The sequence below is a fragment of the Streptopelia decaocto genome (genome assembly GCF_964273445.1).
Source record: "Streptopelia decaocto genome assembly, chromosome: 26".
Lineage (NCBI taxonomy): Eukaryota > Metazoa > Chordata > Aves > Columbiformes > Columbidae > Streptopelia > Streptopelia decaocto.
In genome coordinates, this window is record NC_138681.1 from 1,705,733 (window position 1) to 1,722,758 (window position 17,026).

Consider the following 17,026-nt stretch of genomic DNA (forward strand, 5'->3'; position numbering starts at 1 on the left):
GCCCCCCCGGACCCCCCCAGACTCCCCCCTGGGACCCCCAGCTCTGCTTAACCCCCCCAAATCTCCCCATTTTCCCCCAGGTCGGAGGCTCTGGAGCAGCACCCATGGGTGCCCCCCCTTGCAGAGCAGCCCCCCCCCCGCCTCCAGCGGTGCTCGCGGGGGGCTCGGTGCTGCCGGGGGGGGCACACAGACCCCCACATGCTCAGGAAGGACGGACCCCCCCCCTCCACCCCCCCACCCAGGACCAAGCCGGACCCCACACCCAACCGGGCAGGGCTGGGGGGGGCCCTGGGTGCCACCCCCCCCAATCTGGGTCCAATCTGCCCTGAGGGGGGGGGCACCCACCCCCAAACCCCCCTAATTCCCCCTTGCACCCCGCAGGGCCCTTCACCCCCCCCTCGGAGCTTTTTTCTCACCAAACAGGACCAAAACCAGCTCCGGGATGGGGGTCCCATGGGGGGGGGACATTCCGCGGTTGGGGACACCGACCCCGGCACTGTCACCCCCCCCCGGTCCCCTGGGTGGCCGTGCCAGGGCGCAGCGGGACCCCCCCCACACACACACTGCCACCCGCTTCGCCCCCCCAACCTGCCTCAGTTTCCCCCCCCCCCACCCTCCAGGCACCAAAATGGGGACAAACCAGCCAAATTTGGGGACAGAGGGACATGGGGACGCGCCAGGGGGGACACGATGGCTCCAGACCCGCAGCGGCCAAAAGTGGGGTGTGCTGGGCCCCCCCCCAGCCAAAGCGGTGCCCCCTGGTACCCCCTAAATGGGGACAGTGCTCCTGACACCCCCCAAAATGGGGCCAGTGCCCCTGACACCCCTAAATGGGGATGGTGACCCTGACCCCCCCTAAATGGGACAGTGACTCTGACGCCCCCTAAATGCAGTGCCCCTAACACCCCTAAATGGGGACGGTGACCATGACACCCCCAAAATGGGGACGGTGACACTGACACACCTAAATGGGATGGTGAGCCTGGCCCCCCCTAAATGGGGATGGTGACCCCAATACCCCAAAGGGAATGGGGACCCTGACCCCTCTAAATGGGGACAGTGACCCCGACACCCCAATATGGGAATGGTGACCATGACACCCCAAAGGGAATGGGGACCCTGACCCCCCTAAACGGGGACAGTGACCCTGACACCCCAATACGGGAACGGGGACCCTGACCCCTCCCCCCCCCCCAAAATGGGGACGATGACCCCAATACCCCAAAGGGGATAGGGACCGTGACCCCCCCAAATGGGGATGGTGCCGACACCCCAAAATGGGGAACATGCCCCTGACCCCCCCAAAATGGGGATGGTGCCCCTGACACCCCCAAAAGGGGCTGGTGTGCCCCCCCATCCCCACTGTCTAAAAGGTTTTGGGGTGCGGGAGGGGGGTGTGGGGGGGCAGGTCTGTCCCCCCTTTTTGGGGGTTCGGGTCCTGCTGAGTCCACGTGGGGGTGGGTCGCGGGGGGGGGTGGGGGGGGCGCAGACCCCCGGGATTTACCGGCCCAGACGCCGCCACTTAATTTATTTGCTATTTATTGCGGTTCCTTTGGATAATTTAAGTTGATTCCTTTTATTATTTGATTTTCCTCTTTTTTTTCTGTCTAAATAAAATAAGTTAAAAAAATAATACAAACCTGAAGCGTAAAGGAGCCTCTGGGGGGGGGGATTTGGGGGCGGGGGGGGAAGGACACGGCACTTTCATCAATAAATCAATTTATTTAAAAGAATATGTTACAATTAATTACACTAAGTGACTTTACCAAACAGCCGGTGAGTTAGAGACCGAGGAACGAACCACCGGGAGCAGCTCGGGGGGGGGGGATTTTTTAATAAAGCCAATTAGTGCGGTGCTAATTAATTCTACCCCCCTGCTGCAAAAGGCTCTGGGAGCTGCAAAACAGGGGGATTTTGCCCCAAAATAAGAGGGTTTCACCCCAAAATCCCATGGAGGTTGAGGGGGTACATGGGGTGATGACACATGGGGGGACACGGGGTGATGGGGACAGGGGGTGATGACACATGGGGGGACACGGGGTGATGGGGACGGGGGTGATGACACATGGCAGGGGACACATGTGGCGATGACACCTGGGGGGACATGGGGTGATGACATATTGGGGGGACACGGGGTGATGACACATGGGGGGGACATGGGATGATGACACATGGGGGGACACATGGGGCGATGACACATGGGGGGTCATGGGGTGACGACACATGGTGGGGACACAGGGTGATGGGGACACGGGGTGATGACACATGGTGGGGACACATGGGGCGATGACACATGGGGGGGACTTGGGGTGATGGGGACATGGGGTGAGGACACATGGGGGGCACACAGGGTGATGGGGACACGGGGTGATGACACATGATGGGGACACACGGGGGGGACTCGGGGTGATGGGGACACACGGCGCCCCCTTCCCCAGTTATTTAAATCACCTTTTTCCTCTGCAAAAACCACCCCCAAAGCAGCAAAAAACCCCCTTTTTCACCCCAATTTCCCCTCTGGGGCCCCCAGGGACACTTCCCCCCAGCAGGGGGGGGTCCAGATGTCCCCAAAATCTATGAAACCACCCAGAATTGAAGCAAAACACCGCGGGGGGGTGGGAATAACAACCCAAGGGCTGAAACCTGCACCCAGAGGCCTTTCCGGCAGCGACGCTTTTTTCCCCTTTTTTCTACATTTTTCTTTTTTTCTCCTTTATTTTTAATTTGTTTCCACCTTTTCTTTTCCCCTTTGTCTTCTTTTCTCTTCTCCTTTTTTTATTTCTTTTTTCCTTTCGGCTTTTTTATTCCAAAGTTATTTTATTTTTAATAAAAAACACCCCACGTTGTGCCGGGAGGAGCCACGTTTGTTAAATAAAAAGGTGAAAAAGGCGCTGCCGGCCGGATGGAATTAAATGAAGTTTGTATATCTTGGACTCTGATTGGTGGGGGGGTATTTTGGGGGGGTATTTTTTACATACGTCCAATATATGTTTGACCAGCGCAAAGCGCGACGCTCCGGTTCCAATGGTACAAAAGAGCTCAGTCCAAGTGCTGGAACGGGGGGGGAAAGCGGCTCCTCGGTGCTTTCGACAGGACGCTCACAAATGGGATTATTATTAATAATAATATTTAGTTTCAGGGCTTTAATACAATGACAGAGCTGTGTTAATTGGGGGGGGGGGTGTTGTTCTGTTCCACTAAGTGGCCGCGTCCCTTTGCTGTGATCTGACCAGCTGGAAAATGTTCTGGAAAAGAGGAGAATAAAAGGGTGTTAAACATGGGAGCTGGGGGGGGGGGATCATTGTCCCCAACCCCAGTATAATAGCCCAGGGACACCTGGGGACACTCCTGGACCCACCATGAAGCGGATGCACCGATTCCCCGGCCCCGAAACCCCCGCGATTCACCCCAAAACGGGGCCGCTGCCCCAGCAGCCGATGGGACCGACAAAGAGCCAAGAGGGGACAGGCCGGACATCATTCGGGGGACACGTGTCCCCAAGTATTTTGGGTGGAGAGAACAAAACCCATGAGTTTCCGCGGTGGGGAAGCGCCGGGAGGGTCGGTGCTGGGGGAGGAGGAGAAGCAAATTCCCTGATTGCTGGTTATGGTGACACCGGAGCTGCGGGAAGCGGCGACACCGGGCAAGGGCTGCGGGAGCTCCGGCCACGCGCGGTTGCACCAGGGATGGTTGAGCTTGGTCATTTGGGGTGATTTGTCCCCAAAGGGCTGTGGGGTGTTGGAACAGGCTGCCCGGGGCAGTGCTGGAGTCACCATCCCTGGAAGGTTGGACAGACGGACACGAGGTTCTCAGGGATGCGCTTAGTGCTGTGATGGTTGGACTCGATCTCCAGGGGCTTTTCCACCCAAAATCTCAGCGCGAGCGGCTCCCTGGCGGCGTCCCCTTTGTAGCGACATCAAACCCGGCGGGAAGCGGTGACACAAACAAGCTCCCGGCGGGTGTTTTCGGCGTTACCGCGCAGGGGAAGCTCCCACGCCCCCGCGCCGTCACGGCTCCTTCCTGCGCGGGCACCGCGGCCCACGCCGTCTGCTGCCGCTTTCTGTTCCTGTTGATGCCCGGCGCTTCCTCGGCGAGCCCAACCACACCACGGGGTCCACGGCACAACCGCGGTTCCCTTGTGCCGCTCGACCTGTAGCTCTTTCCAACACCCGAGCGAAGGGAGAGGTTGATTTGCAGTGGGAGGCACCAGCTTTTCCCGGCTTTTCCAAACCCTCCGCGATCATTTTTGGTGAATATACCACAACGGGACGTCGTGTATCCAAGTAGTGATGCTTCCCGCGACATCCTGAAGCAATTTAAGTGTTTAGTTTTAAATCCTGACCGGGCAGGAGCATTCGGAAGGTGCCGCTTTGCTCCCCGTTCCTCAGTCCCTAAAGGTCTTTGTTGCGCTGCAAAGTTGCTCCTTGTGGTTCTTGTTTTGCAGAGCGCAGATTTCATCCCCATGCATCTTCTACATCTTTTTCAAGCCATTTGTACATCACTTTTACGTCTCTAATTGCATCACATTGTAAAGATGCGCTTGGTCAAACTCAACGCCATGAGTTATGGGGTAATCAATGAGCGAGGAGTCGTTTCAGGAGGAGAAAAAATGTCCAGAAACGGCTTAAATAAATAGAAACTGCTTAAATAAAGTGAAAACCAGACGCCACGAGCGTGCGGGACGGAGCCTTCGGTCCTCGAAAAGCAGCGGTTGCGTTCAGCCCGGTTACCTCGCTGCGCAAAGTGTCTTTACCGCAGTTCTCGTTGGCCTTGTCTGCCGCCTCCTCCTCCACCTTGACAAGGGAAAAGAATAAAAAGGGGAGAAATTAAAACGAGAGGCGCAACGAGTTGTCGTTGGGAGGGACGGGGGTGTCCTGCAGGGAGAAGATTCCCGTTTTCTGGAAAATTCGGGTAGGTTTATCCTCTTCGGTCCTGTTGGTAACGTCCTCCGGTGCGGCCGCGGTGCTGGCGCTGGATCCCAGCGCATCCAAACCCTCCGGGCACGGACACAACGAGGTTTCATTCCCATTTAGGAGGAGGGTTCTCCTGGATCACCAGTCCCAAATTTGCCGCGTTCCAGCCCCGTTTGGGGGACCCGAATCCACAGAGAAGCCGTTGGCACAGCGAGCAGGGTTGGTATCACACACCGAGCGCGATGAGACGGGATCCGGCGTCCGAGGGCGCTCGTCTCCGACCCCGCGATGAAGAGAACGGCTCCGGGATGGCGATTGGGCAGCAAACCGGCCGAGCGAGCTGAACACACGTGTTTGATCCGCTTGTTGTCTGCCTGTTCCCCACAATCCAAGTGAAGGGAAGCGCAAGGGGGACTCACGTCCACGCTTGAGTCCAAGCGATGGGAGACGCCCAAGCAGGTCGAGATTCGGCTCAAACACCCCCAAAACCTCCCGGGTTTCTCAGCAGCTTTGTACCACAGGATCTCATGAGCCATTCTGAATAATTCAGCAGCCTGCGCCGTCTCCATGGAGGTTTTGCCATCTGCCTCATCCCGCTCGGGGGAATCGCCCGGCGCCGGGAGCTCCAAATACCAAACACCCTCCGCCCGGCTGCTCCCCCAGCTCCGGCATCGCTCCCCCAGCTCTGGCATCGCTCCCCAAGCCCCCGGGCAGAGACACCACAAAGCCAGAGCCATTTGGCCGCGGCGGCGGGTTCTTACCTCCTTCCTCCACTTGAGCTCGCAGAAGACCCGTTCGAAGCACTCGTGCATGTAGTTGAACTGCAAAGAGAAAGCGGGGAGCGCTCAGCTCCTCCTGCTGGTCACCAGCCCCTGGGGCTGCTCGAAAAGCCGCCGCACAGGCTGTTCTTCTGCTTTCTTGGGGGAAAACAAGCAGGTTTGGGGCTTTTTCCTCTGTGGAGGATGGGGGTACTTACATAAGGGGTGAAGATTTTAACCCATCGGGGTTTCTTCTCGCCTCGGGCGTACTCGAAACAAAAGGCCATGCCCTCCTCGTCCGTGTCCCACCGCTGCATTTCGTCCCATTCGAAGGCGATGACCTGGTTCTGGAGGAAGAGGAGGCACCGGTGAATGCGGGAGAGGAGGCTGGAGGTAGAAACACACCCCAACGGCGGCCAAAACCCCTCCGATCGCACTCGGTGTCATCGCGAGCCCCCCGCTGATGTCCCTTACCTCCAGCTGTCCCTCCTCGGTGCAGGCGTGGAGTTTAAAGTGCTTGATGCTGATGGCGGTGATGACGTGGCCCTTCCGCCGCGAGTCGCAGGAGCAGTGGGGGAAGATGATCTCATTGTAGCCCTCGCACGTCCGTAACATGTTTAAATACTGCGGGGAGAAAGCGCCGGGAGCTCGCGGGGACGGAACCGACATCACCTCTCACTGCTAATTACACTGGTGCTAATCACCCCCTTGGAAACCCCCGGTTTTACCGCAGCCCCCTCTGAAATAAACCAAACCCCAGCACTGCACCGTCAGGAAAAGACCCAAAGAGGGATTTTGGCTGTTTGGAGGACAAAGGGCTTTGAGTTCCCAGGCTCTTTGGGACACACACGATGTCTTCATGACCTGCTGGACCAGGGCCCTGGTGCATGTGTGTGTGTATACATATATATATGTAGATTTACATGCTAGGATATTTATATGCTAGGATACTATATGCTAAGATATCCCTTTGCAAAGATCCACATCTTCCCTTGGCCATCAGGGGAACAAAAGAGCCACGAGATAACCCACAGGAGGAAGCGTCTATTTACCGATCCTTATCATCAGGTAATAATTAACTTTCTCTCGGTATTCCTGGTGACCCTTCCAGGGTCCAGCCCAGGGCAGCGGGTCCCCCTCGGAGCCACCGCAGCTTTGGGGACAGTCCCGAGCGAGCTGGGAAGGGACCCCAAGGCTCTTGGAGAGCAGCCGGTGGTGTCAGGACAAGGGCAGCGCCTTCCCCAGCACCCGCAGCCCCGAGCGACGCAGGAACTCATTTACAAGGCAGATTCTTCTGCTGTTTGATGTCGGAGCCAAGCCGGTGTCTGGCAGAGGCGCCCAGGGCATCCCCATCCCTCCCCGGGCAGGTTCGCCCGGTCCTGCCGAGCCCCCGAGCGATAAGAGGCAGAAACCCCCCCCTGAGATCAGACACGGGGTTTGCAAGCTGGGAAGAATGGCCAAAAATTAAACAGAAATTAAGGCGGCGAGGGGGCAGCAGCTCGACAGGATGCTTCTCCCCGTTGGCTGGGCCAAAGCCGCCGTCACGGAGGCGGAATGAGACCTTTGCCTCGGGATTGCAGAGAAGAAACACGGCTGCGGGTGCAGGGTTGCTCCACCGCACCTTTCAACACCAGCAATAACCCACGCGGTTTAACCGCTGCCTCGTCTGGAGCTGAGTCAACGGGGGATCTTGCCAAGGACGAGCGGCCGTTCCGCTGAGGAGCCAGGGGAGGAATTGGGGTGGGTTGTGAGGGATCTCTGGAGATCACAGAACCCCAGAATGTGAGGGGTTGGAGGGCCCTGGAAAGCTCATGCAGTGCAACCCCCCCGGAGCAGGAACACCCAGCTGAGGTTCCACAGGAAGGTGTCCAGGGGGTTGGAATGTCTGCAGAGAAGGAGACTCCACACCCTCCCTGGGCAGCCTGGGCCAGGCTCTGCCACCCTCACCCCAACAAGTTGCTTCTCATCTTCCAGCGGAATCTCCTGTGTTGCACTTTGCACCCATTGCCCCTTGTCCTGTCCCTGGTTGTCACCAGCAGAGCCTGGCTCCATCCTCCTGACACTGCCCCTTTCCATCTTGATCCCAGCAATGAGTCCCCCCTCAGGCTCCTCTTGTCCAGCTCCAGAGCCCCAGCTCCCTCAGCCTTTCCTCACACGGGAGATGCTCCACTCCCTCCAGCATCTTGGTGGCTGCGCTGGACTCTCTCCAGCAGTTCCCTGTTCCTGCTGGAGCTGAGGGGCCACAACCAGACACAATATTCCAGGTGTGGTCTCCCCAGGGCAGAGCAGAGGGGCAGGAGAACCTCTCTGGACCTGACACCTTTCCAGCCGTGGCGGGGACACCTTGGGCTGCTCCATCCCCGTCCAACCTGCCCTGGAACCCTCACAGGTTCCCCTCGTGTCCCCTCTCCAGCCGCGGCTCTGTGAACAGGACGGGCAGAACTCACCATCACCATCTTCCTCTGCTCGCACAGCTTCTGCAGCTGGTAGGACTTCTCCTCGGCTTTGATGTAGCCTTTCTTGACATCATCGACAGCCTGGGTGTGAAAAATGAGAATCGAGTCACGAGGCTTCACCTGTGCCACCAAATTTCAAGCCCAAAAGGTGACTGGTGTCCCCAGGGGATGGTCAGGCCATGGGGTGACTCCTGCTTGGGGAGCACAGGGTGTCCAGGAGGATTTGGGAAGAACATCCCCTGGGAAAAGGATGGATCTGGAGATGCTGGTACCTGTTATCCCGCGTTTGCCTCCAGCAAAAAACCACCTGGAGCGGGTTCTGCCTCACGTCACCTCCAGGCAAACGCCACAGCTCTGGGGCACCCACCTGATGGAAGAAGTAGGTGACCGCCAGGTCGTTGTCGTTGAGAAGCACCTCCTCCTCCGTCGTGAAGAGCCACTTCCGAATGGTCAGGCACGTCCCCGGCACCGCCGAGGTGTAGTTCTGCACGTAGAGTTTGTGGGGGAATTCGTTGGGCGCCAGTTTGCGCACTGGAAGGAGCGGAGAGGGCGGTGAGCGCGGCGTTGGCTGCACGAACCGCCCCGCGATCCGCGCCTGAGCTTCTGGTCTCCAGAGCCATTACACGGGGTGCAAGGAGACAGGAGGAAATGTGGGTGTTCACAGCGAGAGCCCAGAAAACACAAGCACAAGGTTCGCTGGAGCTTTAACTTCCCAGCAGTTGGAGCTCACGGGAACGAGGAGCTAATTAAGAGCTCCCATTAGTCTGGTGTCTGTGAGATAACTCGTTTGAGGAGGGCGACAAGAAGCTAAAAATCAGCCCGGTGGTTCAGCCAGAATCTGGTGAGCGGGAGGAACAGCCTAAGAAACCTCTTCCTACACAGCCCAGTCTGCTGGAGCGGCAGGATGGGTGACACAGGGGTGACAATGCAGAGATGAAGGTGCCCGGCTGGGAATGAGACACCCGCTTGGCTCAAAGCCCAGCTCAGATCCTCCAAGTGCTTAAGAAATGGAAAGCTAAAGGACCGTGCCCACCCGATACCTCCCCGGGGCTCCTGGTTGTGCGAGGAGAGATAAAACCCAAAGGTGAGAGCTGTGCTCACACCAGAACTGCCCCGCTCGTCGGCACCGGGGGGGATTAACGGGCTTACCGAAGGAGTGGTTGATCACTTCGAACAAGGCGAAGTAGTTTGCGGTAATACTGTCCATCCCGACTTTCGCAGCCACAGCCTGAGGAACAAGAGAAGGGGAAACGGGGGTGAGAAAGGTGGGAGCTGCAGCTCCCTGCGACCCTCGGGGTAAAACCAGCTCCGCGTGGGTTATTCACAGAATCCCAGAGTGTCAGGGGTTGGAAGGGCCCTGGAAAGCGCTCTCCAGCAGTTCCCTGTCCTGCTGGAGCTGAGGGGCCACAACTGGACACAAGATTCCAGGTGTGGTCTCCCCAGGGCAGAGCAGAGGGGCAGGAGAACCTCTCTGACCTACTGACCACCCCCTTCTAACCCCCCCCAGGTCCCATTGGCTTCCTGGCCACAAGGGCCCAGTGCTGGCTCATGGTCCCCCTGCTGTCCCCAGCACCCCCAGCTCCCTTTTCACTGCTCCAGCAGCTCATTCCCAACTTACATTGGAACCTGGGGTTATCCCTGCCCAGATGCAAAACTCTACATTCTCCTGAGTATTCGCCAGCCCATGGAAAACATGACCATTTCTAGTTCCCCTTTCAAAAAGAACCTCCACCCCTTCATCATCTTATTCCTCCTAATTCATTGGCAGCTCGACGTTTCCTTGAGTCAGTTGTCCTTCATTTTCCGCTTCATTTTCCACCCGCAAACCTGGCCGAGTCCCCAAAAGCGTCACCGCCCTCAATATTCATCACGCCGCAGCCGCTCTTGGATCCAGCTCGGCCGCAACACACAACCCGCCTCGTAGATATTATCAAGGAAGATTAATTCGGCGATGACTCCCGCCCGTGAGCGAAAACGCGGCATCACTTGGAGCTACCGAGCGTCCCTGTCTCTGTGACAGCGACACGGTGTCACCGGCGCCCACGGGGAGCGGAGAGAAGCTGGTGTGTGCCCACAGGGTCGTGGTTATGGTCCGAATGCAGGCGCCAAGCGGAGCAGCTCACCTGGTACACCTGGTCCGTGGTGCTGTTCTTTTTGACCCTGACCGTCACCGTGGTTATATCCGGTAACGCTACTCGGAGCTCCACGTCCGAGACGCCGTTGTAGTTCTGGAGGGAGAGGACAAATCAGTGTCGTATGAAGTGAGCCATGAGATCTACAGATTATTTATCACACTGCACTGGCTAATTAAACCACCCAACCTCAGGAATCCCATTCCAGAGGAAGGAGAAGGAAGACACGAGCTCTGCACTGAGGCAGGAACCGGAGCAAAGCGCCGGAGACCACAATGGGGTCAGATTTGAGTTGAGCTTTTGGATTCTTGCTGCGGTTTTCAGCTCGACCACGCGAGGCTTTAGCGAACCCACCTCATCCGATTCGGACAGGAACTCCTGCATGATGTCGCTCTCGCCGATGACACGGATGGAACACACTGCGGGTAGAAAGCGGGGTGAGCGGGGAACGGGAGCCCCAAAAACCACATGGAAATGACAACTGTGCTGTGCAAGCCTGGAAAAGCCTTCGCAATCCTGTCCGGGTTGTCTCGGGGTGACAACGATCCAGCGGCCGCGTTGAGTAACGCACCAAAAGGGGTTCATGCTACGCTTAAAAGCGAGCAAGAATTTCATAAATAGTGCTTTTGCCTCTAAAAACCACCCAAGTTATAACAGAGGGACTGAAACTATTTGGGAATTCAGGCCAATTTTGGGGGATGATTTGGAGCTGAATTGGATTGTGTTGCTTTTAAGACACAATGGGTCTCCCCCTTCCTCGCACCCACGGTCTCTCTGCTGCAAAAAGGGTCAGATCTTTTCGCCAAAGTGTTGCATCTGCATTCCCACCATCCAAACTGAACCCCAAGAAAGTCCCACTGCAGGCATGACAATTCTGGTTAAAAAGAGCCAGAAAAAGGGCTCAGGTTGGCGCTACCTGAGCCGAGTCCCCAGCTGAGAAAGGGCCTCGAATGTGGCTTTCCCCCTCCAAATTCCCCCCTCCATCTGCTGAGCAATATAAAAAACTCATTAAGTAATTATATATATATTGTTGGGATGGTGCCGCGTTATCTATCCGTGGCAAGTCTGGATTTTACAACCAAAGCGGTAAGAGGGAGCTCAATTTGGCTCCAAAGTAGCTTCTCCCCCTCGCTAATAAAACCCCCGGGGAGATTCGTGGGGGGATGTGCTGGTGGATTTGGATGGGCTGGTGGATTTGGACGGGACGGCGGATTTGGACGGGCGGCGGATTTGGACGGGACGGCGGATTTGGACGGGACGGCGGATTTGGACGGGATGGTGGATTTGGATGGGACGGCGGATTTGGACGGGACGGCGGATTTGGACGGGACGGCGGATTTGGACGGGACGGCGGATTTGGACGGGACGGCGGATTTGGACGTGCCCGAGCGCTCATTCTCGTACCTTTTTCCAGATACTCCTCCAGGCCGCGTCGCCGCGCGTCCAGTTGCTGCTCGGACAGCGAGAACGGCCACTTCCCCGGCAGGCGCGGGAAGGTGAAGTTGGCGAACTCCCGTTTCAGGTTCTGGTGCAGGATGGCGAACTCGCGGTAGCGCTTGGAGCAGAGCTGGCGACCCGCCATGTACACGTTGTAAACCTGCGGGGAGGACACGGGGCTCAGCGCGCGGAGACGCCTCCCCAAAGCTTTTTATTCCCTATTTCTAGGAGTTATTCGGGTGTTATGCAGGAAAACGCTGCCAGCCTCGCGTCAATGCAAACCCAAAGGAAAAAGAGGCTTTTTACAGCTATTTCCCACTAAAAAGGAAAGGGAAACGGGAGGGAAAAGAGATTCTGGAGAGGGGAAGTTGCTCTGAGACATCTGCTCCCTTTGCTTTTCCATTCGCCACGGATGTATTGAACACTTGGGGTAAAATAGAAGGCACAATATGAAAGCTTATATGAATAAAATAATAACTTCCTACTTAATCTTTGCAAGAGATCGAGCTATTCCATATACATTAATAAAAAGGAAAGACAAAGAAGAACGAAGCGCAGGAAGAGCGACCTCAATCAAACGCTCCCCAAAGCAACCGGTAAGGAATTAATGCTCCAAGCGCAAACCGATACCAACCACGAACTTCTCGCCGTTCTGCTCCACGTGCTTGTAGGTGGGGATGGAGATGGGCACCGCCTGCTTCTCCGTGTAGTCGTAGAACGACTGGCCCAGGGAGTCGTCGCCGGGGTCCAGGCTGTCGGCCTCGTGCGGCGGCACCGAAAGCACCGTCAGGATCAGCTCCTTCTCGCCGGCGCGGATCAGATCCACCACCTGCTTGTGCGTCGCTCCCTCCACGTTCACCCCGTTGCTGCGGAGGGGAAAGCGTGAGCTTGGGGGTTTCGAATTAAACTTAACGCCCAATCGGGGGATAAAACCCTGACCACGCTACTTGAGCACAGTAAACCCCATCTCCCGATCCTCTGCGGCCCCAAAACCTCAGCGGATTCCCCCAAATCCCACTCGAACACACCAGAACCCCAAACCTCTCATTCCCACATCCCCGATGGTCATTGTGTCCGGTGAGAGCCCGAGGACGAAGCAAAATTCCCCGTCGTTCCGACACTAATGAGCAAAACCCCCGAGAAACGTTTCACTTCTCCCATTCGAGCGCCGGGTGACTCATTTTCCGCAAAGACTTCGCTAAATTTCCCAACTCTCTGCCCCATCGAGGAGGAAATTCAACGTGGGGAAGCGTGCGAGAAGCTTCCTGGAGGTGGTTTGGCTCCGGCCATGGACGACCCTACAGCTCCATCATCCCCCTTTGCGTCATTATCCGGAGCAGAGAGCGCAGGAAGCAGAAATAGGTTTAAATCCCCCCCGTTTCAGCCATCGCGCCCGTTTCGAGGTGCAAATCACACAATCGACTGGGTTGGAAAAGACCTCAGAGATCATCAGGTCCAACCCATCAAGTCCAAATGCGCCGCAGAAGCGTTAAAAAGGCTCTTGCATTTATCTAATGGGAAACCCAGCGCATGAAGGTTCATTCCCTACCGCTGTTCTCCCGAGGAAGGAAAGATCTGCTTGGCGTTTCCCTCCAGTGCGCAGCCAGGGGACCCAGATTAGTCCCGGTTTAGACCTCCAGCTTTAACTGGGAGAATCCACTCCCCAGTTTGGGTAAAACGCTCTGAAAACGAGCGTGGGGAAGCGTGGAAAGGTTGGGGTGAATGCGTGTTGAAGAGGAGAAGGATCTCCCATCGGTTATTGTTTTACAGACTTTCCCAAAGCAGAAGCGGCTTTTTCTGTCCCGAGTCGACACTTAAAACCAGACTTTAGGCCAAGAGGAGATGAAGAGTTTGATCCCTGGAGGGAATCGCCTCTTACCCTGTTCACACAGGAGGGTCGGGATGGTGCTGGTTCCATCGAGGGCTCTTCCATCCAGGGTATAAACCTGTTTCTACCACGCAGGACCAAGTGATGGAGACCAACCCTCTGCTCTGGGGACACGGTGTGTCCCCCATCCGCCCCGTTTCCCATCACGCATCGATAATACCGAGAACAACCCCCTTCTTTATCTCCTAGTTTAGCGGGAGCTCCCCCGCAAGTGAGATGCTCTTCCCTGTCAAGATTAGTTATGATTGGCATTCAGGGCGATAATCAAGAGCTAAATTAGCTCGCATTGTCTGCCTCCAATGCCCTCGACGCCCAGAAACACCCCAGCTAAGGAGATTACGGAGCCGCGGAAAGCGAGAGGTCTGAGCTGGGTGCGAGGCGACAGGATTCGAAATCAACCCCAAATACAACCCTTTGGTTTTGGGGAAGGCGCTCGCAGGCAAAACCCAAAACCCCACCGGGAAATCAGCACCCGAAACGGCACTGCGCACGAGGCGCAGACGCCGAACCCGGCACCGGCGGTGCCGACGGATGGGCCCCCCCGCCGCTGCGGAAAGGAGGGGAAATCAGAGCTATTTCTGGAGTCCCGTTTGATTGTTTTCTGCTCCGACTCGCAGCCGCGCTGACAACGACACGCGGGAGTCGGGATTTAACAGACCCAGGGTTGTGGGGGGGAAGAAGGAGCGTGTTCTTGGCTCCGCGCCGCCCCGGAAGGTTTTTGGGTCTGGTTTATGCAGCCGGGTTAAGGAAAGCGAGAGGTGATAGCGGAAAAAAGCAAGAGGCGACCTGGCGGAGCTGCAGGAAGATCCGCAGGCAAACTCCAAGCGGTTCCTCCCGGGAGATAAAGCGGTGGATAAACCCCCATCCACACGGAGGGGGATACGTGGGTCCTGCCCCTTCGTTAACACCGTTATCCGCAGCTCTTAATTCTTCCAAACACCGCTGACAGACTAAAGGGCAGTTCCTCACCTTTTGCCGGCACCAAACCCCAGCGTCCGGTTTAAAACGCGGCGTTTTAAGCGTTTTCCCCCCCGCCCGGCGCTAAATATTTCCCCTCGCTCAATAACCGCGGTTGTCTCGAGTAGATGGTCCAGGTGCAGAATTCACCGCCCCCCCCCGAACGGTTCTTCTGCAAAGAAAATACAATAAATCAAAGCGGAAAGTATTTGGGTCAGCGGGGAGAGACGCGGATGGCGGTAGCCAAGGGCTAGTCCAGACCTAAACACGGGCAGGTGTCCTTCACACCCCGCGGAGCCCGGCAGCGAAGCATTCCTGCTGCCGCCAAATCCCTGTAATTAATAAGTAATTGAACTTAACCAGCTCAGCACGAAGTACAAACGCGGCGGGATCGGGAGGGAAGAACCAGCTATAAGATGAAGGGGAAAATACACCTCGGGGGGCTGAGGAAAAGCCTCGAGGAGATGGAACCTATGGTAGCACAGAAACGTGGGGTTTTATGGGGTTTTTATGGGGTTTTTGTGGGGGGATGATCAGTTTTGACCCAGCTGGAGCATCCCCATGGGAAGATGCTTCCCCGGGGCCGAGAGGAGTTCAAACCAAGCAGCTGGTCGCGTTCCTGTCTCCACTGCCTTTGTAAAGCTGCACGGGGAGGGAAACAAGCCAAGGAGTTCAGGCATCACCCTGTTTTGTCCCAAAATGGGGGTTCTGCCCCCTCCCTGCCCAGCCGTGCCTGCAGCAGCGCCCCTGCCCCACCAGCTCGCCTCTTCACACCAAGGGGTGCCCCCAAAAACAAAGGTGGGGGGTGAATCTCCTCAGTCCCCCCCACATAAAGAGGGTGATTCCCTAAAAACATGAGTGTCCAGGCTTTAAGGAGATGGAGACTGTGCCCCCCCCCAACCCCCAAAGCTCTCGGGGGGGATGATGCTGCCCCGGAGCTCCCTGGAAAGAGGTTTGAACCCTCAACTGGGGAGACAACAGCCCAGCGCCCTCCTAAGGGCCCCCCAAATCCCCCAGTGAGGGGGGCCAGGGCTCCCCAAATCATCAGTGAGAGCAAAGTAGACCAGACCCCCCCTAACATCAGGGGTCCCCAAAGCATCTCCTCACAGGAACCCCTGGGGGGGGCCCCAAAAGCCCCCGCTGAGAGGGGAACAAACCAGCCCCCAAACCCCACGCCACGTCCCCAAGGTGGGGAAACCAGGCTGGCCCCCCCATAGCAACCCGCAAGGCTCAGCCCCCTCAGTGTCCCCCCAAACCCCTACGAGGGGACCCCCAGCCGCTCCTCAGGACCACTCGGGGTAGGCTCAGCCCCCTCAGTGTCCCCGCAAATCCCCAACGAGGGGTCCCCTCAGTCCCCCCCCCCACCCCATAAAGAGGGGAATCCCCTGAAGAACCCCCTAAAAACACGAGTGTCCGGGCTTTAAGGAGATGGAGACTGTGCCACCCCCCGACCACCAAAGCTCTCGGGGGGGATGATGCTGCCCCAGAGCTCCCTGGAAAGAGGGACCACTCCTCAGGACCCCCCCGGGGAGGCTCAGCCCCCTCAGTCCCCCCAAACCCCAACGAGCGGCCCCCCAGCCCCAGCCCCTCCTCAAGAACCCCCGGGGGAGGCTCAGCCCCCTCAGTCCCCCCAAATCCCCACCGAGGGGACCCCCCGACCCCTCCCAGGCTCAGCCCCCCCAAGCCCCATTAAGGAGCCCTCCTCGGTCCCCCCAAACCCCATTAAGCCCCCCCCCGCCCCAGCCCCTCCTCAGGACCCCCGAGGGGAGGCTCAGCCCCCTCAGTCCCCCCCAAATCCCCACCGAGGGGACCCCCCGACCCCTCCCAGCCTCAGCCCCCCCCCCAAACCCCACCAAGTCCCCCCTCCAGGCCCGGCCCCCCCGGGGCGGCGGCCCCCCCGTACTCACACCTCCAGGATGCGGTCCCCCTTGCGCACCCCGGCCCGGTCGGCGGCCCCTCCGCCCAGCACGGCGCTGACATGCTGCAGCGGCGCGTACAGCTCGCCGTTGATGCTCCGCAGCTGCCCGCCCTCGCTCACTTGGCCGCGGACGTTGAAGCCGTAGCCGGACTCCGACTTGACGATGCGGACCACGCGGGGGCCGCCCGGCCCCGCCGGGGCCCCCTCGCTGCCGCCGTTCCGCTGCGGCAGCGCCGCCGAGCGCGGCAGCGACTCGCCCTCCTCATCCGCCATCTTGGCGAGCAAGCGCCCGGCCGGCCCGTCACGGGACCGCGGCCGCGCCGGCCACCGTAGGGCCCCGGCCGCCCCGGGGGATGACGGGAAATGTAGTCCAGCCCGCTCGTTCCCGCCACCCGCGGGCGCGGGGGATGCTGGGAAATGTAGTCCGGAAAGAGCCGCAGTAACGCCGAAGTGTCAGAAAATAGGAGCTGAGCAGCACTGGGCCCTTGTGGCCAGGGAGGCCAATGGTAGCTGGGGGGGATTAGAAGGAGGGTGATCAGAGAGGTTCTCCTGCCCCTCTACTCTGCC

The 17,026-nt window shown here is 58.1% G+C and overlaps 1 protein-coding gene across 1 annotated transcript; it reads right to left on the minus strand.

Moving 5' to 3' along the window:
- Window positions 1-1,708: 1,708 nt before the first annotated feature.
- Window positions 1,709-16,740, minus strand: SNX27 (sorting nexin 27). Its single transcript, XM_082073287.1, has 12 exons — window positions 16,449-16,740; window positions 12,331-12,562; window positions 11,664-11,856; window positions 10,614-10,678; window positions 10,251-10,355; window positions 9,277-9,355; window positions 8,495-8,658; window positions 8,119-8,208; window positions 6,146-6,295; window positions 5,890-6,018; window positions 5,675-5,734; window positions 1,709-3,245 (listed from the first exon to the last, which is right to left on the minus strand). The coding sequence occupies exons 1-12, from the start codon at window positions 16,730-16,732 to the stop codon at window positions 3,198-3,200; spliced, it is 1,599 nt and encodes a 532-aa protein (XP_081929413.1). The 5' UTR covers window positions 16,733-16,740; the 3' UTR covers window positions 1,709-3,197.
- Window positions 16,741-17,026: the final 286 nt, after the last annotated feature.